The sequence below is a fragment of the Solanum tuberosum genome, unplaced genomic scaffold, assembly GCF_000226075.1.
Source record: "Solanum tuberosum cultivar DM 1-3 516 R44 unplaced genomic scaffold, SolTub_3.0 scf00101, whole genome shotgun sequence".
Classification (NCBI taxonomy): Eukaryota; Viridiplantae; Streptophyta; class Magnoliopsida; order Solanales; family Solanaceae; genus Solanum; species Solanum tuberosum.
Window position 1 is genome coordinate 1,453,039 of NW_006239029.1, and position 25,765 is coordinate 1,478,803.

The 25,765-nt window shown below is 36.3% G+C and overlaps 2 protein-coding genes across 2 annotated transcripts in view; one reads left to right on the top strand and one right to left on the bottom strand.

The window, feature by feature from the left end:
- The window catches only part of LOC102599598 (60S acidic ribosomal protein P2-2), a 2,687-nt gene extending 1,611 nt beyond the window's left edge, over window positions 1-1,076 (bottom strand). Inside the window, exons 1-2 of the mRNA XM_006349045.2 lie at window positions 974-1,076; window positions 761-856 (exon numbers count right to left, since the gene is read on the bottom strand). Coding sequence (XP_006349107.1) covers window positions 761-848 — 88 coding nt within the window. The 5' untranslated portion in view covers window positions 849-856; window positions 974-1,076. The remainder of the gene's footprint in view (window positions 1-760; window positions 857-973) is intronic.
- A 5,748-nt stretch (window positions 1,077-6,824) lies between these two features.
- The window catches only part of LOC102599922 (DNA polymerase epsilon catalytic subunit A-like), a 36,732-nt gene continuing 17,791 nt past the window's right edge, over window positions 6,825-25,765 (top strand). Inside the window, exons 1-24 of the mRNA XM_006349046.2 lie at window positions 6,825-7,120; window positions 7,221-7,286; window positions 7,716-7,775; window positions 7,872-7,967; window positions 12,570-12,730; window positions 12,926-13,014; window positions 13,113-13,330; window positions 13,658-13,744; window positions 13,827-13,961; window positions 14,952-15,074; window positions 15,916-15,999; window positions 18,887-19,051; window positions 19,262-19,438; window positions 20,863-20,976; window positions 21,247-21,351; window positions 23,421-23,539; window positions 23,627-23,768; window positions 23,849-23,943; window positions 24,076-24,181; window positions 24,326-24,405; window positions 24,502-24,678; window positions 24,878-24,965; window positions 25,115-25,195; window positions 25,333-25,476. Coding sequence (XP_006349108.1) covers window positions 6,956-7,120; window positions 7,221-7,286; window positions 7,716-7,775; window positions 7,872-7,967; window positions 12,570-12,730; window positions 12,926-13,014; window positions 13,113-13,330; window positions 13,658-13,744; window positions 13,827-13,961; window positions 14,952-15,074; window positions 15,916-15,999; window positions 18,887-19,051; window positions 19,262-19,438; window positions 20,863-20,976; window positions 21,247-21,351; window positions 23,421-23,539; window positions 23,627-23,768; window positions 23,849-23,943; window positions 24,076-24,181; window positions 24,326-24,405; window positions 24,502-24,678; window positions 24,878-24,965; window positions 25,115-25,195; window positions 25,333-25,476 — 2,877 coding nt within the window. The 5' untranslated portion in view covers window positions 6,825-6,955. The remainder of the gene's footprint in view (window positions 7,121-7,220; window positions 7,287-7,715; window positions 7,776-7,871; window positions 7,968-12,569; window positions 12,731-12,925; window positions 13,015-13,112; window positions 13,331-13,657; window positions 13,745-13,826; window positions 13,962-14,951; window positions 15,075-15,915; window positions 16,000-18,886; window positions 19,052-19,261; window positions 19,439-20,862; window positions 20,977-21,246; window positions 21,352-23,420; window positions 23,540-23,626; window positions 23,769-23,848; window positions 23,944-24,075; window positions 24,182-24,325; window positions 24,406-24,501; window positions 24,679-24,877; window positions 24,966-25,114; window positions 25,196-25,332; window positions 25,477-25,765) is intronic.

Genomic DNA, 25,765 nt, shown 5'->3' on the forward strand with positions numbered 1-25,765 from the left:
AACCCCCCCCCCCCCCCAAATAAAAGTTACTTTCCTCAAATAGTCTTCACTCTTTCTCCAGGAATCAAAATTTCTTTTATAGCAGGTTTGGAAAACAATAGTTAATAATACAATAACCCGCATTACTCCATCAGGCACGTAAACATCTCTAAGTACATCCATAAATAAACCAAATGCATGTGTCAATAAGTTCCAAGGATTGACTAAACTAACACAAAAACAACACCACATTCAGAAATGTCATGCTCTAAATCAGTAAAAATAGAAGAGACTACAAACAAGGAAAGATAAATTCTTCATCTTGACGTTACAACCAATCATTTGATACTTTTACATCAATAAATCAGTAAACAACAACAACATAACCAGCATAACGTAGTCCCACAGGTCGGGTCTAGGGAGGTTGGTGTGTACTGCAAACCTTAACCTATCTTATTATATAGGCCATAAAATTCAATGAAAGATGAATTTTCTAATGATGACTCGAATGTTAATATCCTTTTTGACTACCTACAAACCCCACTTCTGGAATTACACGCAACGAAAACAAGCCTGATGAACTAAGTTCTATGCATATGGGTCCGAGGAAGGGCTGGACTACAAGGGTCAAATATACGTAACCTTAACCGGTTGATTCCACAAAGCAGCTGGTTATTTCATATTCACATTCATAAGAATCATTTTCAACCCACCCCACATCAACTAATATACAAAAAAATGTATATACAAGGAAATAAAAGAAAAAAAATGAACACAATACCAGAAGCAAGGATCTTCTTCAAATCTGCAGCAGATGGGGAGGTGTTGCCACCCAACACAGCCAACAAGTAAGAAGCGATAACCTTCATTTTCTTATCTACAAATACACACAAAAACAATAATAATTACACACAAACACAAGAAAAAACTACAAAAATGTATCGTTAGATAAACAATACGAGATCAAATCAAATCAAAGAAAGAGAGAATTTACTTTGTGAGATTTGTAAGCTTTAATGGCGTAGGGCTGCTGCTGCTTCCGACTTTACAGAGAAAGAGGAAAATGTGTGGTGAATGCTATGAATATATAGTTAGGGCTTTTTGCCCTTTCTTATGCAGAGATTAAATCTCAACCGTTAAATTACTTATATCGAGTATTTTGCTTTTTGCACCTTTAGCTATGTTTTATTTCTATTGTTTGCACCATGTACTCTTTTTTTTGTTATCATTTACTCCTTGATGTATTCACTTGACTAATAGCGCGTTTGATCATGGATAATTTTTACTTTTTTCGGAATTGTATTTTGAAATTATTTTGGATGTAGGAAATTTTAAATACATATTTTTATTAGTGTAATTTTGTAATATTTTGAAATTCAAGAATCACTTGTAAAATTCAATTAGAAGAATGTATTTTATTACTATAACTGGAAAAACAAAGGTTATTGTCTATGTACGGGAAAGTTTCTGCACACGCGCCATTGGTACTCCCTTCTTTCCATCACAAAATATATTTTTGATACCTCTCAAAAAGAATTTTACTTATTTAACTATAGAATGAATAAATAATGAAAAAGCAAAAGAGAAACGGTAGAAGAAAAAAACAGTCAGAGTAGCAAAGTAAGAAAATTAAAAAGAAATGGAATTGTAACAAAACAAAACTTCTCATTTTGAGTGTTCATGTTCTATTTATGCTTTGAACGAAATACAAATCAATCGAATTATATTAATCGTATTGACATGCTTGTTATTGTACTCAAGGGGCTTGAGTGAGATTACGAAACTACGAGATACAAATCTTGTTGTTTTGTAGAAAAAATGTAGGATATGCTCTGATGCATGCACCCTGTGATTATTCATGAGATCAGGCGTGTAATCGAGTGCTTGATGTACGACCATCGCACGACATGTTGAGCATGTGAGGAGCGTGTGTTGCACGATCTATGACACATGCCAAAAATCAGCATAGGATGCATAGCTTGTTTTGTTTTATTTATCACCATTTTAGAATTGGGAACTCAATTTTAAGAGGTTTGAGCAATGATTTCATTTACATTTTGAAAAGAAAATGATTCCTACTTAATTTTGAGTTTATATGGTGATTTTTCCTTGCAATTTTGTGGATTTGGACATTTAAACGGACTCAAAATGGAAAGCTAACCATATTGAACTTGTGGGTTATTGGTAATTCAAAAATGAATTTTATTTTGAGTTCTGATCATATTGGTTTGATTTTGACTTAGATCATGTATTAAACTAGACAAATACATTATTTGACTATGTTGAGTGTTTAATTGGACATAGTTAAGTCTTTTGAATACATCATAACTTACGTGGATTGAAGTCAGTTAAAGTTTTAACCTAAATAAAATAATTTCTTTCAATTTGTCTTGTTTGACGTATGATAAGCACTTAACATATATTAAGGTCACAAGAATCCCCTAGCACAAAGTTGAGTGGAAAGCTTTCTTACCGATTAAGTTTGAATATCAGATTCTACTTACGTCAATTTCAAACGATCATATATCTTAAATCATAATGAATTAGGTGTCCCGTGACCTATCAAATTGAAGAATTTTGAGTCTTCTTTCCAACGCCGCCGAATTTACCTCATTTCAAGCTTAAGGTAAAAAGTTATGGCCGTTTTACTAGAGACTGTCATATTAGAAAAAAATGACGACAACCCTGATAGTCAACCTCTTGATGAGCAGTAGTTGGCCTGTCACACATGCATAAATTTCAGGTGTTTTATGTGACTTTGACGATTACAGGTGACGGGCAACAAACCTCTTGACGGGCAGTCAACAGTAGCATCACGCCAACAGGAATTGAGCATATGTTCAGATCTTGATGACAGCCTGACTGTGACGGACCGTCACACTCGCGACGGGCCGTCAGGACTTCCATCAGACACGCTTGGGGTTATGTTTTTTGTTAATTAAGGGTATTTCAGACTTTTTCCATCCTTCGTAAGCCTAAGTTCCAATCATTTTTACACCTAGTTAAGGGTCTTAGCTGTGTTAAGCATATTTTTTTACGTTTTTTAACACTTCAAATCATTATAGCAAGGTTCCAAGAAGAGAAAAGGCTAAGATTTTGAGAGTTTTTCAAGTTTTCATCAATTTCGCAAAGAATATTATTCTTCCCATGTATGTAATGTTATCATAGTGTCGGACTAGTTCGTCGTTACTCCCTACATATGTCAAAATTTAGAGAAAGAGTAATCTAGGATTTTTATTCTTGAGTAGTATCGATGAATTCTAAATTTCTATTCCTAATTGTTGAGTTGTTATATATCATTTATTGAGATTCTTGAATTGATTATTCATGTCTATATTCCAGCATGAACCTTATTATTGAGAAATCCTTTTAACCGATCATTGTCTTAAATTGATTTATGAGAAAAGTAAAGAAGAGTTTTTATACATGATTTGAGAAAGAGTATAAGAGAACTAAGTATTCCCAAATGTATCATTTTTGCATTGAGAAAAGATAAACCTTGATTTCTAGATGAGTTATGAGTTTAGAGATATTTCAGAGCAGTTTCCTCGTTTAAGAGGATATTTTGAGTAATTACCTCAACAGAGAAAGAATATCTTTTATACATTTGAGCATGAATATATATATTATTAGGAGTAGTATTGAGCACCGATATGAGGATGAGTTGAGACAACTCAAAATCCTCATAAACCGTGTCTGCCAACATGGGTAAATAATCATACTTTTTTGATGAATCATTATTGCTTAGTGGATCCATTTAGTTGAGAGGTTCTATACCCCGACACAATATATGACAGTTATGACATTATGGGTGAGACGTTATATCATCACGCAACTCATAGTGATGATTGTCGGCTAGAGAATCTCCCAATAGAGTTAAAGTGTATTTTAATATATCACTTATTATGTTGAGTTTAGAGATGAGTAAGTATTTTGTAAAGATTTAAATGATTTAACTCCTTTAGTTCTTTACATCCAGCTTGAGTATATTTTATCTATTGCAGTCCTTTAATTCAGTTATTTCGCTTCGGCTATATTACATACTCATACATTCAATGTAGTGATGTCATTCGACCTGCATCTATTTTATGATGCAAATACAGGTGTTCAAGATCATCAACAGACGCTTCGTTGAGATCACTTTATACTCTAGCTATCTTTTGGCGAGCCCATTCTGGAGGACTTCACAATTACTTTCTAGTTAGTGGTTTTGAGATTTCACGGGTCTTGTCCCGATGTTCTTCTTTATAATAGTAGAGGCTTCAGAGATAGACACAGTCGAGTATTTACTCTATTTGAGTTGTTCTACAAACTATAAGTATTGCTATCGAGTAATTTTCAGATTTTATGAGATAGGTATTTGAGTTTAACAAATTTAATTATGTTTTGAGCCCCTATCATTGCTTGGGTAAGTCTTCTGCTAAATAGTCTGTCAGGCCAAGGGTTCGCTTAGAACCACCAATGGTTCTCGAATGCCGGCCACGTCCAGCTTGTAAGCTCGAAACCCGACAAAAACCAAATAAGTTCAATGAGATATTACGTCTCTTATTCGAACAATTTAAATAGATTATTATTAGAGAAAAATCACAATTCAACAAAGTCATTTCCTGCTCTTCTAATAGGATTTTTTTTGGTATGAAAATAATCTTTGTAGTTTTGTTACAAGAAAATGACTTTGTTTTCGTTCATGCGTCATTCTTTAAAAATACATTCACTATTTCTTTAAATCTCGCAAGTTTTTAATTTAAATGTATCATTTTACATATAATGACACTCACTTATAAAAATGAGATGATTGTTTAAAATTAAAAGTTCAAAAAATAATTTTCAAATTATATACAAGTTTAGTTTAAAATTATTTTAAATATTTATTATATCCTTCAATTTCAGGTCTAACAAAATCAACACATAAATAAGTAAAAGAAAAAAACCAATAAAAAAACACAAGAAACAGGCAATAACATTTAAGTCATTTGTATAAAAAAAAATTCTTTTCTTTTTAAGATTATAACGTTTTTTGACTACTCAAAAGAATAATAATCAACAAATATATAAGTTTGTGTACTAAATAAAAATATCATCATAGTGTAATTTCACAAGTCGAATGTGAAAGGATAAAATATATACAAACGTTACCCTTATTTTGAGAGGTAGATAAACTATTTCAGATTGACCTGTGACTGAAGGAAAAATATATCAAAATAAATGTACAAGATTATAAGGGAAGTGACAAAATCATGACAAAACACGGTAGAATGCATGATATGGAATTATGGAAAAAAAAAATAGGAGCTATTGGAAAAATTACTACAATATTGATATTGGATTGAAATTACAAAGTAGTAAATAATTTATTACAAACACTGTGTCGTGGTAAGCCACTGCCTTGGAAGCGATTTCGGCCCGGCTCTAGTGCAAATCGTTTTAGCCGGCCGCTCTCTAAGGTTCTACAGTTACTCTCAAACACGTGCACTCGTAGCTGAAAGTTTGGAGGTTGCCCAAAATCAATTGCCCAAAAAATATTCTAAGAATTAGAAAGGAGGAAAAAGTTTTTATTTATTTATTTATGCTGTATATAGTATGTCTTAGGTTCACTAAATTCACCTTTTATATAGGATTGCAAGAGAAGGTGTTGCAAATAGGAAAGTTAATTTTTGAGAAACGGATTGTCATTACATCACTTTTACAGAAACTCCGTTTTTTTTTTTGAACGGATATATCTTCTCCTTTAAAACGTATTTTGAAATAGATAGTAGTAGAAATTGAAAGACAACAAACTATACGAGAAATGTTTCGACTATCAGCATGGAAGGATAAGCACTCAGTTACCTACTAACCTTTTACCCTAAGCTGTATTTTTCACAATCTCCCATCCAAGATCGTTAAGCTGCAACTACGTCATATCTTGTCTAATAACCTCCATCTAATACTTCTTCGGCTTATTCCTACATTTCTTAAAACCATCATAGTCAGCCTCTCACATCTCCGCACTAGGGCTCCATGCATCTCTTGATCTTCACTTGTCCAAAACCTTCTCAACTTTGCTTTTTACATTTTTCCTCTATCGAGGCCATTCCTATACCTTATCTCGAATATCTTTATTTCTCATCCCATCTATCTTAATATACCCTCACATCCACCGGAACATACTCATTTCCGCAGCGGGCATTATTAAACCAAAATTGTGTCAGTCATAATGCTTTACAAAAATTAAAGTGGCATGTTCTTCTTTCTTTTTCGTACAAAATGCAAGTGGCTTTTAATTGTGAAAACCCAAAAGGTTGTACACTGGACCCACAATTATAAAAGAAAAACAGTGTATAGAAGCCTAAATAGTTAAAGCAAAGGGGTCCACGAAAATATCTATCTAACCTCAAGGCAAGAAATGTAAGCACGTTTAATTTTGTTGACCACGTGTTTAGTATGCTTTGTTAAGTACTCCCTCCGTCCCTTTTTAGTTGTCCACTTTAGAAATGGCACACAGATTAAGGCAACAATGATTAGCACAGTGAAGTTACAATTTTACCCTTATGACAACTTTTCACTTCAAAATTACAACCACTTATTTGAATTCAAGTGAAATAAATTGGAGGGAAACAACATACACTTTTACAATTTTCAAGAAGTGTAAATAAGGGTATAATAGGAAAAAATTTGTTGTCCTTTCTTGATTTGTCAAAATGGACAACTAAATAGGGACAACCAAAAAAGGAAATATGGACGGAGGGAGTAATATATAGTGGCCACATTGTCATTTCACATTTTAAATAGGAGTAGTAATAAAGAAAATAATGGGAAAAAAAGCGCGGGAAAGAGAGTCCCCCCACCCCTCTAAACCCTCCTACCCCCTTAGCTCCCTCTGTAAAGAGGAAAGATTTTCCCTCTTTCAGGCCCTAGTAGACTGTGAAATAAAAAAATCTAAACTTTATCTCGAAACTTCCGATCTCATTCGCCGGAGTTACCATCGGAAAAAAGTATGAACGCCGCTGAAAATAGCCGGCGCTGGGACCGGCGAGACTCTAGGTTTTCAAAGAAGCAGAAACTCACACTTAACTCCGAAGAACAGCTCGAATCCAAGCTAGGATTCGATGCTTTCACTGAAGGAGATAAACGACTCGGCTGGCTTCTAACTCTTGCCTCTGTACTACTATTGTTACACCTCAAATTTTACCTCATTTTTTTTGAATTCTAGTGAAAATGTGAATTTTGAGTATTTTTTTTGTTTTGGTTTAATGTTGTAGTCGTCGTGGGAGGATCAGGAGACTCGCAAAGTGTACAGTTGTGTTGATCTTTATTTTGTTTGTCAGGTAAAAGTTCATACTGATGGAATATTGCTGTCATTTTGTTTGTTTATTCATTTGAAAAGATACAACATGTTAGTTTCCGTGAGTTATTGATGGGATATATTTAATGGAAATGACATGTTTATTGATCCGATAAGAGAAAATATTGAAATGACAATTAGGTGAGTTATTGATTGGATATTCTGAGTGGAAGTGTTGTTTATTGATTCGATAAGAGAAAATATGGACATGTTAATTGAGGTGAGTTATTGGTTGGATATTCTTAGTGGAAGTGTTAGTTATTGATCCGGTAAGAGAAAATATTGAATTTGTTAATATATGTGAGTTATTGGTTGGACATTCTTAGTGGAAGTGTTGTTTATTGATTCAATAAGAGAAAACATTAAAATGTTAATTTCGGTGAGTTTTTATGCGTGAACTTTCTGATTGAAGGATGGTTCAACATTCAAAGCAAAGTACAAATTCAGGCCATATTTTTACGTGGCAACAAAGGTCAGTCCCTTAAATTCCTTTTGTACTTCAAGCAAAGAAAGTTTTTCTTCTTCCAAATTTCATATATTTGCTGATTGTTGCGCATTTGTTCAACAGGATAAAATGGAAATGGATGTCGACTCATATCTGAGAAGGCGATATGAATCTCAAATCGCAGATATTGAAGTTTTAGAGAAAGAGGATCTTGATCTTGTAAGTCTGTTAACATCAAATTTAGGATTTGTTTGTTTCATGACTGCTTTCATAAAAGTTCCATGTTAATGGAAGTTTAGAGTGTGTATGAGTGGGATCCTACTATGAAACCCCATAAAAAGAGCTATTGGATGTGTAAAGTGTGCCTAGAAATTCAGCAAGCACGTGGCTTGATTCTGCATCACATCACTTCCCATTTCATGTTATTACTAAAATATTTATCTGTGGGTCGTCATTGTTTGAATGCTATGCACAAGAGAAAGTAGGTCATATGTCTAATCATGAGGTGGCAGAGTGTGAAAGAGAATTGGATTTAAAGATGTCTGGGGATCTTGGGAAGAAGAAACATTGTGAAAAACATGTTTTTTTGGTTTATTCACCTTTCATGCGTGTGAAACATGCTCAAACTATTAGACATCAATGTCACTGATATAATCTTGTTAACTAGGCTATATTAGACCACTTTTTGAAGTTTCATCAGGTATTTTGGTATCTATTCATAAGTTGTAAGTAACACCGAGGTGATAGAAAATCTTCCCGCCATTTCGTTTGCTCCTTTTTTCATTTACTTGGTATAAGGAAATAACTTTACCACCTTTCGGGGTGGCCCAGTGGTTTGAGCTTGGGACTTCCATGTTGGAGGTCTCAAGTTCGAAACCCCTTGCCAGCGAAAGCAAGGGGTTTGCCTTCTGGGTCGAGCTCGTCGCACCAGGCTTGCCTAGTGCGATTTACCTCTCCTATGTGGTTTGCGAGCTATTGCATAGGAGCGGGGGTTTTACCCTGTGCGCACCCAAAGGGTAGCGGCTGCGGGTTTCCCTTGTCATAAAAAAAAAGGAAATATCTTTACCAAAGGAATTTGTTGAACAATGACAAAAGTCCCACATTGGTGATTAATGAAATGAGTGTACTCCTTATAAGGCTTAGACAGTCCTCCTTCCTTTGAGCTAGCTTTTGGGGTGTGAGTTAGGCCTAAGACCTAATTTAACGTGGTATCAGAGCAGGACCCGTCTCACCCAATGTTGAGTGGCCCAATAAAAAATTCCCCATGCACTAGATGCTAAGCACTGGGCTTGAGGTGGGGTGTTGAAGAATGTCAAAAGTCCCACATTGGTGATTAATGAGATGAGTGGATTCCTTATAAGGCTTGGGCAATTCTCCTTCCTTAGAGCTAGCTTTTCGGGTGTGAGTTAGGCCTAAGACCTAATTTAACATAATTTAATGAAACCATTTATGTTGTCTATGGTGAAATGTGCATAAAAACAACTTCTATCTTAATGTTTTTTTTTTTTGAAGAAGATAACTTGTATTATGAACAAAAGGAATACTCAGAAAAGTATTCCAGTAATACTTACAACAAAATTACAAAGGGAGAGGTGTCCCTACTAAGCTTTATAAATAATCTAAAATACTAGGAATATCCTCTTTTTCTTGAGGATATTCGTGTTTACACCAAAAAAAGAAAAGGACTAGACAATTCATCTTCAGTTTTTGCAGAGAGCAACTCTTGTTTTCGAAACATCTCTAGTTCCTTTCCATCCATATAGTCCACCAAATGCAGGCTGGGATAATCTTCCATCTCTCCCTGTGTCCCGATTGATTCCCATCTCTATTCCAGCAAGCTAGAGCCTCTTTGATGCTCCTTGGCATAGTCCAGCTTATGCCTCTTAAATTGATGAAAATCTGCCATAACTTCACAGTCTCTCTACAATGTAGAAAGAGATGATTTATTGTCTCAATCTCACATTCAACAAAAAGAGCACCTAGAGCAAAATTGACGACCTCTTTTCATAAGGTTGTCCTGGGTGAGTGTGGCCTGTTTGGCTAGTAGCCAAGTGAAACACGCAACCTTGAAGGGTACCTTGACTTTCTAGATCATCTTCCAGGGCCAGCCACTACTCTGAGAGATTGATCTTTGTGATGTCTTGTAAGCTGAATCAACTGAAAATCTGCCTTGTTTGTCTGGTAGCCAAAATAGATTGTCCTTCAGTGGATCAAGTTTGCAAGCAACTGTAAAATCAAGGTGGGAAATGGGGGAAAACACTATTTTGGGAAGATGTGTGGGCTGGACAAGAAACTTTGAAGAACAAGTATCCTGACTTTTTTTTTTTTTTTTTCATTCTAAAAAAAAACAAGTCAGGATACTTGTTCTTCAAAGTTTCTTGTCCAGCCCACACATCTTCCCAAAATAGTGTTTTTCCCCCATTTCCCACCTTGATTTTACAGTTGTTTGCAAACTTGATTCACTGACTTCTGATAGACCTCCATACTGCAGTCCCATACAGTTGTGTGGGCATGTAGGTAGTCCATTTGTTCTCCATTCCAAACCTAGCCTTGATTGTCTCCTTCCACAGTGCTTGTTCCTGTGATGCAAATCTCCATTGCCATTTCATCAGAAGGCTTCAATTCTGCAGTTTTAGGTTCCTTATCCCCAGACCCCCTACTTTTTTGCTTTGAATGACTTCATCCCACTTTACAAGATGATATTTGTGCTCATTAGGATCACAGTTCCCTTGCCACAAAAAATTTCTCCTGATAGCATCCATTCTGTCAATCACATTTGCAGGCATTGGGAAAACTGACATCATGTATGTAGGCATGGCATCCAACACACTGTTGATGAGAGTAACTTTTCCACCTAGAGACAAATATTTGCCTTTTCAATTCACTAACTTCTTCTCACATTTCTCCAGAACATTGTTCCATATGCCTTTTGACTAGCTCTTATCCCCCAAGGGCATGCCAAGGTACACTGTGGGAAGTTCTCCTATCTTTCCCCCAGGATATTTGCTAATGCATTTATGTTGGGCACCTTATTAACGGGGTAAATGAAACTTTTCCCCCAGTTGATGTGTAATCCTGAGATGGCTTCGAACAATATCAAGATGATTCTTAAGTACTTTAGTTGGCATCTCTCTGCATCACAAAAAATCAGGGTGTCATCAGCATATTGTAAGTGTGATATGGCCAAACCCTGTCTATCATTCATGTTGGCATTGAAACCTCTTATCCATCCTTTCATTTGGGCTGTTCTGAGCATGTCATTTAGTCCTTCCATTGCCAGAATAAAGAGAAAAGGGGAGAGGGGGTCTCCTTGTCTAAGTGCCCTTTCGGAGGGAAAAAAATGTAAATGGAGAACCTAACAGTTTTAATGCAGAAACTTATCCACTTTAGCCATCTATTTCCAAAACCTAACATCTCCTCTGGTTCTTGTGTCTACACATTCGTTTGCTATCAATGCTGCATCCATTATTTGTCTTCCCTTGATGAATGCCATTTGATGTCTGTTGACCGAATTGCCTATCACCTTTTTCATTCTCTCAGATAAGGGTTTGGCCAAGCTGCTCCTGCTTTCTTCGGAATGAGGGACACATAAGTAGCATTCAAGACTTCTTTCAAAAACTTGGTGGTATCCATTTTCCACCAAAACCCATATTCTCCAAAGTCTTCCAGAGGAATCCCCAGTGAAGGTGATCGTAAGCTTTTTCAATATCTAACTTACAAAGGATCCCTGGGACCTTGCTGATCTTTCTGACATCCACACACTCATTTGCAATCAAAATTGCATCCATAATCTGTCTGCCTTTTATAAAGGCCAATTGCTGAGCATCCACCAGCTTGGAGACTACTTTCTTGAGCCTTTCGGTCAGAATTTTTGATAGGATCTTGTAAATGCTTCCTATAAGGCTTATGGGTCTGAAGTCCTTCAACTCCTTTGCCCCAATCTTTTTTGGTATCAGTGCTATGAAGGTCGCATTGAAGCTTTTTTCAAAAAAACTCTGAGCATGAAAGTTTTGTACTGCTGCAACTACTTCTTTGTTGACCACATCCCAACAAGCTATGAAAAATGCCATGGTGTAACCGTCAGGACCGCTTTGTCCCTATCACATGCCATAACACAATCCATTATTTCCTTTTCACTGAACTGTTCTTCTAGCATGATGTTATCCATCTCATTCACCATAGTACCAGATCTGGCACTAAATTATCTTTGTAACTATTATTAAAGAGATAACTTTGCAAAAAGAACTAATGGAACCAGTTATGTTGTAGGTTAAGTAGAAGACTAAATGTATGCACTGCAAGTTTATTCAACATAGAAGAGTGAATTTAAGGTGAATTTAGATACCTAGGCTCATTTTCCCAAGAGAATGGAATAGATGAAGATGTGAAATAGAATTAAAATGGGATGGTAGAAGGAAATGCATATGAAAGATAGACGTGCGACCATACAAGATTAGACAGTATTAAAAATGAAGACATTTGATGATAAAATGAGAGAATGTCACTTGAGATGATTTGTTTATGTCATGTGTCAAGCCCCATATGCATCAGTCCATCAGTCCATAGGGGTGAGAAAGGTGTTACAAGGGCGGTAGAGCTAAAATCAAATGGAATGGAATCACACCGAAAGACCTACAATCTCTTAGAACCTATGCACACTTAGCGAAAGATAGGGCACAATGAAAGATGAGATCTATTTAGACTATACCAATTAGTTGCAAATATGATTTTATCATGTTGGCTCACTACTGCTTCATACCTACACTGGCTATTTTTTATGCCATCAAGATCTCTTTCTGATATTTATTTCTTCTTTTTCAGAAAAACCATCTGTCTGGCCTACACAGATCATATTTAAAGATATCATTTGACACTGTCCAACAGTTGATGGACGTGAAGCGTGATCTAACACACATTGTTGAGAGAAATCAAACGAAGTTTGATACTATAGAAGCATATGAATCTATACTGACGGGGAGAAGGTAGTCTCTGATATTTTGAAATAATATCAATAACCATAGTCCATCCATTAAGTATTTATTGAAGTTCACATATCTTTAGATGATCATCAGTTATTTTGACATTGTTTAATTTCCTTATCAATTTATACCAATCCTTTCATTTAAGATTCGTTATGGGGTACGTCCATCTTGAAGTGATTGTTTCCTGACATGCAGCAAGCAGCGAAGTCAAGATTTTATAGATTATATCACTGATCTACGTGAATATGATGTCCCCTACCATGTTCGCTTTGCCATTGACATTGGTAATGTCCTTTTCAATGCTAAGATTTCTGAAGTCTCTAAATTTTTGAATTAACTGTTTATGTGCTCTGATCTTAACGTTGAAATTTACATTTATTAGATGTTAGATGTGGTCAGTGGTATGATGTGAGTGTATCTAGCTCCGGTGTTATGTTGGAGAAGAGGACTGATCTCTTGCAGCGAGCTGAAGTTCATGTTTGCGCCTTTGATATTGAAACCACAAAGCTTCCTCTTAAATTTCCTGATGCCGAATATGATTCCATAATGATGATCTCATACATGGTTGATGGCCAAGGCTATCTCATTATTAACAGAGAGGTGCTTATTCTGTAGCATTTGTGTTTCTTACACTTACTTTCTAATCTGAACTAGGTTTTGTTGAATTCCTTTTCCTATCTGTTATAAAAATATGATAAATTAGTGTTAGGTTCATGATCTACATGATTTCTTCAGGTCTTCTTCACTGTGTTTGCCCATTTAGGGTCTTCGTATAGATTATGTAGCTGGTTGTTGTTAGTGAGACTCCTCCTTGAAGCGAATTCTTTAGCAATACATCTACAAACAAGGATCCATTTAATTTGTTTTTGGGAAAGTAAATTAATTACTTTTCTATGCAATTATAACCAATTTTTTCTGAATTTCCAGTGTGTTGGGGAAGATATTGAGGATATAGAGTATACCCCAAAACCAGAATATGAAGGGCATTTTAAAGTGACAAATGTGAAAAATGAGGTAATGTTTTTTCTGAAATTTTGTACACTCTATTTCTTCACCATTGAGACATTCACTCTTCTACAACATTATTTTGTTGCAGGAAGGGCTCCTTAGGCACTGGTTCGCACACATGCAAGTGGCGAAGCCTGGTATCTATGTAACATATAACGGTGACTTCTTTGATTGGCCATTTGTTGAGACAAGAGCTACTCATTATGGCTTGAGCCTGAAGGATGTATGTAGCTCCTTACTGTTAAGAGTGTTTGTGTTTGTAATCTCAAGTAGTTTATGATTCAGCATCTCGTGGATGGTTTTCCAGAGCAATGCTACTTTGCCTTTTTTTTTCCTGACAATGCCCAAATAATATGACTGTTGATAAAGTCTAAGAAATTTTTCCTGATGCACCCAATTCATTATCTAGCTCTGCTCTCTGTCCATTTCCAACTTCATAATTGTGTAATTTCTCTGTGTCTTGGGACAGAAATATACAAGTTGTTTCTCTTGCTAAGGTGTTTGATAAGGTCCTTTTGGCTCAGCATACCCATACTGCCCAAAATATTTTGTTTTTCGATTTTTCACTGAAACTCTTGCAGGATTGCTGTAATTCCTTCAAACATATAGTTTCACAAAGGTTGTCTGTTTCTGTTGAGTTGTAATCTCAATAATAATTTGTAAAATCATCATTTTCGAAATTAGTATCATCTTCTTTTTCTTTGTTTTATGTTTTTGTAGTTTCTCATTTCTGCCTGAAACCCATGTTACACACTTAGGGGTGGTTTGGTAGAGTATTAAAATAATGCTCAATAGAGTGTATTAGTATTTAGTAATGCTTGTATTAGTTATGCATAGATTATTTCTTATGCATTGTTTGGTTTGGTGTATTGAAAATAGTATGCATTGTATAAAAGTATTTATTTACAAAAATATCCTTCGCAATTATGGAGGAAAAGATGTAAAAGTGCTTTTGAGGGGTAATTGGGCCTTTAACCATGCTAATGCATGTATTAAATCCTTTTGCTTTACTAATACCTAGAAATTCATGGTATTAGTAATACACTCTGCAATACTCAATAGATTATATAACTAATGCAAACATTAGTTATGCATAACATAAAAAAGTGTACCAAACAAGGGACTACTGTCTATTAATACACAGAGCTAATGCATGCATTATTTTTGCTAATACACTCAATGACCCCTTATTGTTCTTTATTTTTCACTGCAGGAGCTTGGGTTTTCCTGTGACAAGAATCAAGGGGAATGTCGTGCTAAATTTGCTTGCCATCTGGACTGTTTTGCTTGGGTCAAACGTGATAGTTATCTTCCTCAAGGAAGCCAAGGTCTGAAGGTGTAACTCGTAACCTCTTTTTCTTTTCTTATTGCTTATGCTCTTTATTCTTGTTTTACCTGATTTTAACCTTTTGCTGAAGCCTTCATGTATTCCAGTATGATCTTTCTTGTCTTCACAGTGTGAAATTCACATTAGTTCTCTACTTTTGTTAATTGTTCCAGTTGATTACGTAATATGAATATTTTATGTTTTCTGTGGACTCCACACGTCTTTTGCGTAAGAGCTCATATCTGTTGAAAGTGTCTTCTCTTCTTTCCGTACCCCTTGGCAGCTTAGCCTGGATTGAAACTTGTATGCTTGTAAAAGATATTTATCAAACTGGATGGTGGTAGTTCCTTTACAATCAGATTACATTTTTTTTTTGCATCTTGGAGCTCCCATGTGCTGTGTATGGCTCAAAATCAAATTTTCAGACCCTAATGATTTTGGGTGGATAATTGTAGAGTTATTTTTCCTCATAGAAAAGCTTCCCACTCCCTCAAGATTCTACAAAATTTCATAGGTACCTGTTGTCCTTTTTTTTTTATAAAAATTTGAAAATAAAGAGTTCCAAAGAGCTCACATAATCAACCTAAGAATGTAAAGAAAGAAATATGGCTCTCTTAAAGTAGTAAAAAAATGAGAAGTGAATGAGTTCCCCTTATGTTTAGAATTATGACCAGATACGTTGGCTCAAGAGATTTTTCATTTGTGGTAAATGAAGAAGTTATATCACTTCTCAGTTTCTTGGCTTATTAATAATTTCGACCTATTTAGACTGAACTTTCTGTCTTCAAGTATATCAGACTCTTCACTATGGCATCTGATGTAACTATTGCCTTGTTCCTCTCCAACTCAGGCTGTAACGAAGGTCAAGTTGGGTTATGATCCTCTAGAAGTTAATCCTGAGGATATGGTTCGCTTTGCAAAGGAAAAACCACAGGTATGAGTTATTTCAAACTGGTATATCTTAGTAAGTTCACCATGAATTTCAAAGATGATATTATCTATAGAAGTGTTATACATGAATGATAACTTGTTCTTTTGACCCAAAGGGAAGCCACATTGCAGATTGCACAGACCCAAACTCATGCTTTTCAATTTTATGATGAAAAATTTGTGTTTATAGCTTTCCATTATCTAAGGATTTTACAATCATCATTTAATGTCATATGACTACGAGTATCTTGAGGGGATCCAAGATTTGTGTAGCCTTAGCTGGCAAGTCATTTTCTTTCCCTGCTGCATGAGCACATGTCTCTTTGAAATTCTTTCTAGTCGAAAGACTGTCCTTTCCATTAAAAGGGATGTTTTTCTTCTGAGCCATCATCGTTACTTTGTAATTTCTGCCTCCTTTTGCATATTACATGCTAGAATTTGAGGATTAATTTCTCTTACTGCATGTGGTAGCTAAGTTCCCTTCTCTGATTTGAGGGTTGTGATCCATTTATCTACTGAAAAGCATTTTGGAATCTAGTTAGCTTTCTCATCACTCTTTTAGTACCCCTTTTTATTTGGATCAAGTAAGGTTTTCATTGATAAAAACAAGGCCAACTTGGTTTACCTCTTGTATATGGGAGCTTCCATTCCCATTGTTAATAATATCGTTTACCTTATAAAAAACAAGAGATATACCAAAAAAGGAGAAACCTACAAAATATGGGTCTCCCCAAAAGACACTCAATCCTCTATAAAAATCAGGAACTACATGGGTACACCAAAATATAATAAGAGGGATCGAGACTACTTCTCAGTTGAACAAAGCTCTTATCCACCTCTTCAAAAGCTCTCCTATTTCTCTCTTTCCAAATGACCACATTAGGGCAAGATGAGTAACATTCCACGCCTTGTGCCTTCTTCTCCTAGCTCCACTTTTCCAGCTGAACATCAACTCCTTCATGAGTCTTGGCATTATCCAAGTGACGCCAAACCATGTAAATATATGGCTCCCACAACCTCATGGCTAATCTGCAATGTTGCAAAATATGATCCGTGTACTCACTTGCCTCCTTACATATGAAACACTAACTCATGTAGACAACCTTTCACTTCCTAAGGTTCTTTGTCATCAAAATCACCCCTCTAGTAGCAAACCACATGAAGCACACCTTCCTCGACAGTCAGCACCTTTGGCATCCATACTGCACCATATAGAAAACTATCCTCCACCTCACCAAAAGCTTCTCATTGAAAACCTGACAAAAGAACACTGTGTTATTCCCCGACACCCAACTCAAGCATCGGGTCTGTTGACTGACTTACATTGCTTTTGGTGTAAATCTAGTATTCTTTGAAGCTCAGTCACCTCCCGATCATGGAAATTCCTCCTGCACTTCAAATCCCAAAAAGTCCCATCCGCTTGAGTCCCCTTTACTTGATGAATATAATTCCGTTTGGCAGGAGACCCTATACAATACTGGAAATTCATCCTTAAGCACCAAACCTCCACACTACCTTTGTCCCCCAAACTAACTCTTCTCCCATCCCCAACCCTAAAAGTAATGTTATCATCGAAAGCGTTCCATCCCTTTGTTATATTTCTCCACACACCACTCCCGAAAGGTAGAATGATCACATTTGTTCTCCATCCCCTTCCATTACTCCATATTTTTTCCCTATCACCCCTCTCCATAAAGCTTCTCCTCCACAACCATTTACCTGTAATTGCTTCGTTAAAAGTCTTCAAGTCTGTAACCCAAGTCCTCCCCACTGTTTAGGAGATGTTGCAGCCTCCCATCTATGAATCTACTATAACAGTTAAGATTCATAGCCAGAAAATGGAAAGAATTACCTTGGTAGATTCCTACTATGAAGATTACAACAACATACCCAGTGTAATCCCACAAGTGGTCTGGGGAGAGTAAGATGGATTGTTTTCGGTAGACCTTTGGCTCAAAAGAAGTTGGACGAAATAACAGGATGAACAAAGCAAAGAAGCAACAAGCAATAGAAAAAGTTGAAGAATAAGATACTATGTGAAAAAATTTCTGCCTCCTAGTATATGAGGATTCTTGTTTGATTTTACCAATTTCTTTTGGAGTATTCATCCATGGAATTACGGCCAAGCAGCCAAGAGCAGAGCTCTTTTAACAACTGTGTTTGCGTGGCCCTGATTTCCATTCTCTCTAATATCCCCTCTGTCCCAGTTTCTATGGTGGTGTTCGGATTTTGAGTGTCAAACGAGTTTTTCTTCTGACCATGATTTTTCTCATATGCCTATTAAATATTTAAATTGTTAATTGTTGTGACTTATCGTATTTTACCTAGTTTTATAAGATGTAAATTTTATTACAAAATACTTGTATATTCTATGTCCGAATTCATGATCAAAATCCGAACCGTGACATATAAAATTGGGACAGAGTGAGTACTATGCTTTCCCCTCAAACAACTGTGATTTGCTGAAGAAATTTTTCTTTGACCACAATTTTTTCATATGGCTTTTAAATATTTTCAAATTGTTAATTGTTGTGACGTATAATATTATTTTTACATAGTTTTTAAAAAATGGAAATTTTGTTTCCAAAAATTTAAAGATTCTATGTCCGAGTTCATGATCAAAATCAAGATGCTTGACTCTCGAAATCCGAGCTGCAGCACATAAATTGGGACAAAGGGAGTATTATATTTTCCCCTCAAACAACCGTGATTATCTGAATTGTTATTAATGGTGAGTAGAGTACTAATCTTATTTTGGTTTCTAACTTGTGTATGAGTGCTACTTTGGTAAAGGAGAAAATGCATTCATCGTCTTTTCATTTATTCACTGGAGGAAAACCAGTCTGGAATTCTGGATAACCTAACTTTTGTGTGTTTAAATGATTTTGCAGATGATGGCTTCATATTCTGTTTCAGATGCTGTTTCAACATACTACTTGTACATGACTTACGTTCATCCCTTCATTTTCTCCCTTGCAACCATAATACCCATGCCGCCAGATGAAGTCTTGCGCAAAGGAAGTGGGACTTTGTGTGAAATGCTTCTTATGGTTCAGGTAGGTGTCTTTAGAAGCTCCTTTTTTCTTTCTGGTTCTCAGGAAGTTCCTTGTTTATGGATTTTAGTTTTATGGTTGGTGCCTCTTCAGTGTTTTGATTCTGTTTGACTTGGAAAAGAGGACGAAGGAAATCTCCACTGATGCTTTCCACTTTTCTTCTGTATGCTAACTGCCTTATTTGTTTTTCTTCTGCATTTCTCCTGCGTACAGGCTTATAAGGCAAATGTTATCTGTCCAAACAAGCACCAGTCTGATCCAGAGAAGTTTTATGGTAGTCAACTCCTTGACAGTGAGACATACATTGGTGGTCATGTGGAATGCCTAGAAAGTGGTGTATTCAGATCTGACATCCCAACCAGTTTTAAACTCGATCCCTCTGCCTATGAGGTTAGCAATCTTATAAAGCTTTCTCTTCTTCCAGATTAGAATTTATGTAATATTACTTCATGAGTTATTTTCTTCTAGTTACTCTATTTTTTCACCATTTTAAACTATTACTAGAATCACTTCTTATAACAATCTATCTAAAATTATTTCTGTTGACCCCATGAAATGAAGTAGGTAATCTATTTTGAGAAAAAAGGAATAGAAGTCTTGTTTCTCCTCAAACCATCTAGTTGATAATACTATTAACTTTTTGGACTAGCATGAAAGTTAGGCCAAATACATGGTTGTCTGTTGGTTATGTTTTTATGAATAATTGACTTTGAAGAGGAAAATATATTTGGTTTTCAACTGTCTTATCACAAACGTAACAAAATTTCATACAACAACAACAAACCCATTGTAAAGGATGTTTGAAGAGTGAAGAAGTGGCCTGGAGACAGAGTTCAAAGGCCTTATGGCTCAAGGAGGGGGACATGAATACTAAGTTTTTCCACCAGAATGCTAGTGCCCACAAGAGATACAATCACATTGATCAGTTGGAGCTACAAGGAGAGACTATATCTGAATCAAACAGAATCAAGGAAGAATTCATGTCTTTTTACAAGAAGCTGTTCACAGAAACTGAAAACTGGAGGCAATCTGAAAATGTTAGCAACCATCCTACCATCAGTCAATCACAGAGGATGAGAAAGAGGCACCGCCAGCAGTTTTTGAAGAGCAAGAAGTTTTTGAGTGTCTGAAGACGCGTGCTATAGACAGTCCCTGACGGATTTACAATGGGGTTCTACCTAAAGTGTTGGGAGGTTATCAAGTTAAGATATAATGGAGGCTTTTCATAATTTTCACTCAAGTGGTATATTTGGAATAAAGCTTTAATGCAACCTACATTGCACTGATTCCTAAGAAGACAGGAGCAAAGGAGCTTAAAGATTCAGGTCCATCAGCTTGATTGGTAGCTTTTACAAGCTGATCTCCAAGGTACTGACAGAAAGGTTGAAGAGAGTGGTGGATAAGCTGGAAGCAGAAGATGATTGTTTGCTTCCAATGAGGCTTTGCATAAGAAACATATATTGCAGAGAGACAGGCCTCTTTTTGAAGTGCAGCTTGCGTTAGACAAGCCTCTTTTTCAGCTATACATTCAAAATAGACTGCTTTAGGGGGTGCTCTTGTTCTCTGAAGCATTTTCCAAAGGCCAATTGAACTCCCAATTCTCTTCTTGCTTCTGTAGATGAATGTAGTAATTCACTGTGAAGTGTCCATTTTTAGCTTCCTGTATTGCTCTTATGTACAGTAACTACATCCTAAATTGTTTAAAGACTTGCCTTTTGAGATCTTTGGTGTCTATTACAGTTAGCTTTTGATATTTTCTAGGCTCTTCTGTTCCATTGTATTAGTTACTAACATGAAGATTCTCAACACTCCAGCTATTGATCAGCAACCTTGATAGAGATCTGCAGTATTCTATTGTAGTTGAGGGGAAGATGGACTTGGAATCTGTCACAAATTATGATGAAGTGAAGAATGCCATCATGGAAAAGGTAGCGCATCCTTCGTTTCGTTTGTTGATAATTTCAGCTGAGTTGAGGCATTTGTCTGTCACATGAGAGAGATTTGACAAGTATTCCGCCGGCACCCATGGCCATATCTGACAGGAGTCGAATTTATTGTTTTGGAAGTTTCTGATTTCCTTGTCATTTTTTTCTTATTTAGACTTTCTTTCTTATTGCGTAACTTAATAGTTTGAGAAAATCTTTAGATGTTTGCAGAACTTTGTCTCCTCTCTGATCATCTTAACCATCTCTTTACAGCTAATGAGCTTACGAGATGATCCTTTAAGGGAAGAATGCCCCCTCATATATCATCTTGATGTAGCTGCCATGTATCCAAACATCATACTTACAAATAGGCTTCAGGTATGTCAGCTTTCGCAGTCCATTTCTTGAAGAATGTTCTTCTCTGGCATGTTAGTATGTCTGGCTTTTTTGTTACTCTTTCTTCCCAGATCGAATGTGTTCTTTTCCCTGTTCTGAATAGTTTAAAGGAATTGAAAATCTAGTTTTCTGTTTTAGACGGAAGAAACCATGGGCAGAAAAGTTAATTTTTTGTATATTACAAAATTGACAAGGTAAATCGTTAATAGACTAGGATAAAATAGTCTGCCATTTCAAGTTTAAAAATGTCCCAGAGGAAGGATGGCGGTCAGTTTAGATCAGAGGAGTAGTTTTTTACAACTTGCTTACTACCTACCAAACAACAAGACTATATCTTTAACATCTTCATTTGTCGGGATGCAAAGAGAAGGTAGCATTGACTATTAAAGCAGTATTATGTATGCACAGATATCTGTGCTGATGTGGAACAGAGTAAACTTGAAATTTTCGATCTAGATTCCAGCAGCTTGGTTAGACAGGTGAAAATTGGGGAGTGAGGAAAGAACAATAAAAGACTCTAGTGATACACGATGCTAGAGGTTGAAGATTTGTGGGGTTTTATTCTCTGCCTGTCTTGTGTGACTTTTAAACCTGTTTCTTTTTCTTGTTGCATTCTGCTTTAAAGTCAGCAGGCTGATCCTTAGCGATTAACTTCTTGTAACTGGGGATAGTCATTGCACGCTACCTTGTCTAAAGGACCTGCATAGAACTTGAAATTTTGTAAATCTTGGGATGAAGATAATATCACATGTTAATCATTAGAAGATGAATTTCTATGGGCGTTCTGGGAACACCAGACTTCGAATGAATAGAGTTAATCTTAAGAATTATATTTGTATAGAAATGGATCTTGGGCACCCTTCGGGGTGGCCCAGTGGTTTGGGCTTGGGACTTCCATGTTGGAGGTCTCAAGTTCGAAACCCCTTGCTAGCAAAAGCAAGGGGTTTGCCTTCTGGGTCGAGCTCGTCGCATCGGGCTTGCCTAGTGCGGGTTACCTCTCCTATGTGATTTGCGAGCTATTGCATAGGAGCATGGATTTTACCCTGTGCGCACCGGCTGTAGGTTTCCCTTGTCATAATAAAAAGAAAAGAAATGGATCTTGGGCCTAACTCACCCCCCAAAGTTAGCTCAAGAGGTGAGGATTGCCCAAATTAATGAGGCCACCCAGCCCTTAAATGGTTGATGGGGGACTCTTCATCCCTCACGCACAGGGCTGTATATGTGATGCGTTACCAATTTAATGTGGGCCCAATACCATGTAAAGAAATGGATCTTGGGCCTAACTCAATCCCAAAAGCTAGCTCAAAAGGTGATGATTGCCCAAACTATATTAATGAGACCACCCATCCCTTTATAGGGACCAATGTGGGAGTCTTCAGTCTTCACAATAATATTCCATCCGTCCGTAAGAGATTCTGGGGGAGACAAGGTAGAAGAAGGTACAAGTTGTAGAAGGTTCAATCGGAGACAAGTTAGAAGATTGAGAATCAATTAAATAGTAAATTTTAGGGGTTTACGTAACACTAAACCATATATGAAGGGGATTAGAATGATATTTCTAATTTTTCAACTGCTATACCCTCGAATTATACTTATCCATTGTCCTGGAAGTCCATGCTGTGAATATTGGTTGATTTTGCTGCTGTTTAAGCGCAGCCTCTAGGGCGTGACCATTAATAAATAAATTCTAATTCTAATTTACGAGTAGTTACCAGCCTAAAAAATAATAATTCTAATTTACGCGTATCATCAATATATTTTGTATTGTGTCATTTCAAGAAATCAATTCAAGAAGCAGCCTAAGAAAAATAAGAAAACAATTCGGCAGTTATTTTTAGATGCTTGCAATGGGCTTTATGTGGATCTTTTATGGCTGACACCCAATTGGCTTTAAAACATGATGTGCTGAACAGCTGACACATACTGATTTTTACTTCTGCTGTCTTATTGAGGAGGTGCTTCATGTTGGGTGCATTATCTCTTTATTGTGTATGTAGCATTTTATATTTGGTAGCCTTTTGAATTTAACTTTAATTACTTGATTCCATCAGCCACCATCAATAGTATCAGATGAGATATGCACTGCATGCGATTTTAATCGTCCTGGCAAAAAGTGTCTCCGGAAGCTTGAATGGGTTTGGCGTGGTGAAATGTACATGGCAAAAAGGAGGTATATTTTCTAGTCATTTAGTACAAAATTGGCAGCTTCAGATAGATTGCTACTGAAACTTGATATTTCGTTTATACCAAACATCAGTGATTATTACCACATAAAGAGACAACTCGAGTCTGAACTTGTTGAAGTAGGAGATGGTCAACGATCAAAGTCTTTTCTTGATTTGCCTAAAGCAGAACAACAAGTAAAGCTCAAGGACCGTTTAAAGAAATACTGTCAAAAGGTAAGTTGCTAACTTTGTGCCATCTTCCTTTAACTTCTTTTTCTAGGACAACTGAATAGTCCCTTTTTAACTATTTTAAGGCATATAAAAGAGTTCTTGAAAAGCCGGTCACAGAAGTTCGAGAAGCAGGGATCTGCATGCGAGAGAATCCTTTTTATGTTGATACTGTACGGAGGTAAGACAAGCTTATGGATCGTTTGTTTATCTCTAGTATTTTTAATAGCTGTACTATGTCAACAATATCAGTTTGGAGCTTTTCAGCTGTTCCCCAAGTTTGCTCATATGAATTTTTGCTTTCTGTTAAAAGTTTCCGAGATAGGAGGTATGAATACAAAGGGCTCAATAAAGTTTGGAAAGGTAAGCTGTCTGAAGCAAAGGCTAGTGGGAATTCCATAAAGATTCAAGAAGCACAGGTGCCTTTTTAATGTGTCTTTCTATTGTTTAAATTCATTCTGTCTTTGATAAGTAGAGAGAATGCAAGTTACCTTATCAAAAAAAAAAAGTAGAGAGAATGCTATATGTCACTAATTGTTCTACATTTTCATTGATTTTCACAGGACATGGTAGTTGTGTATGATTCATTGCAGCTGGCTCATAAATGCATTTTAAACTCCTTTTATGGTTATGTCATGCGCAAGTATGTTTATTTGCTTTCACTGTTTCCGGCACACTGTCCTGTCCTTGTTCTATGCCTTCAAGCAGTGTAACTACAGTCTCTTTTTCTCTCCTTCAGGGGTGCAAGATGGTACTCAATGGAGATGGCTGGAGTTGTCACATATACTGGTGCAAAAATCATTCAGAATGCTCGATTGTTGGTTGAAAAAATTGGAAAGCCCCTCGAATTAGACACAGATGGTATTTGGTGTGCATTACCAGGCTCTTTCCCTGAGAATTATACCTTCAAGACAAAGTATGCTTTGGTTCTTAAGAAACATTGTTTCTTTAAGTGTTATTGCTGTTGCCCTTTCTTCTGTTCTTGTAATCTGTGCTGCATGATATTTATTTTCTGAGATGATTTCTGTTTTGTAGAGGTTTGTCCTTTATATTAAGAATGGTATTTTTTCTGCTGTTATACTGGATATCATGATGATTATGGATGTGTATTTCAGAAATCCAAAGAAGAAGCTGACAATCTCTTATCCTTGTGTAATGCTGAATGTTGATGTGGCAAGAAACAATACCAATGATCAGTACCAGGTTGGAGGGGACGCTAGTCCTGTACTCTGCTTGTTTCACTTTCAGATGGTTTTTGCAAGACTATTAGTCTATCATTTTTGTAACCTTAAATAAACTAGAAACACTGTTTTCTATTTCATTAAAGAAACTATTTCCTCTTCCATTTTCAGACGCTCAAGGACCCCATTAATAAGACGTATACAATACACAGTGAATGCTCAATTGAGTTTGAAGTGGATGGACCATATAAGGTGAAACAAAAACACCTACACACACATCAATAAGCAAACTTTCGTGTTCGTTGTGTTGTCCCTTTTTGGGACTTTGTGCTGTTTAATAAGGCATGATAACTATGTTGATTATTCTTTTATTTTTTTTCTGCAAGTAGGCAATGATTCTTCCCGCTTCCAAGGAAGAAGGTATTCTAATAAAGAAGCGCTATGCAGTTTTCAATGATGATGGTACGCTTGCCGAACTTAAAGGTTTTGAAATTAAACGTAGAGGTGAGCTAAAGCTCATCAAAGTATTTCAGGTACTCACTTCATTTGTTGAATACACTATTTATTCTTTTCTTTCAAGTAAAAGATATTTTTCTCCTATTTACTTTCTAAGAAACATGGTCTGTGAGGCTTCATTAAGCTTATCCCAGCTTGTTTGGGACTGAAGTATAGTTGTTGTGCTTTCTGAAATCATCTCCTCCCCTTCATGTTGTTTAGGTTGCTGATTCCAGCTGTTTCCTGATTCCATCTTGTTTTATTGTTACGTCACATCTGTCAAATCCTAAGACCTTTTACTATATAAGGGGACAACAATTTGCTCCT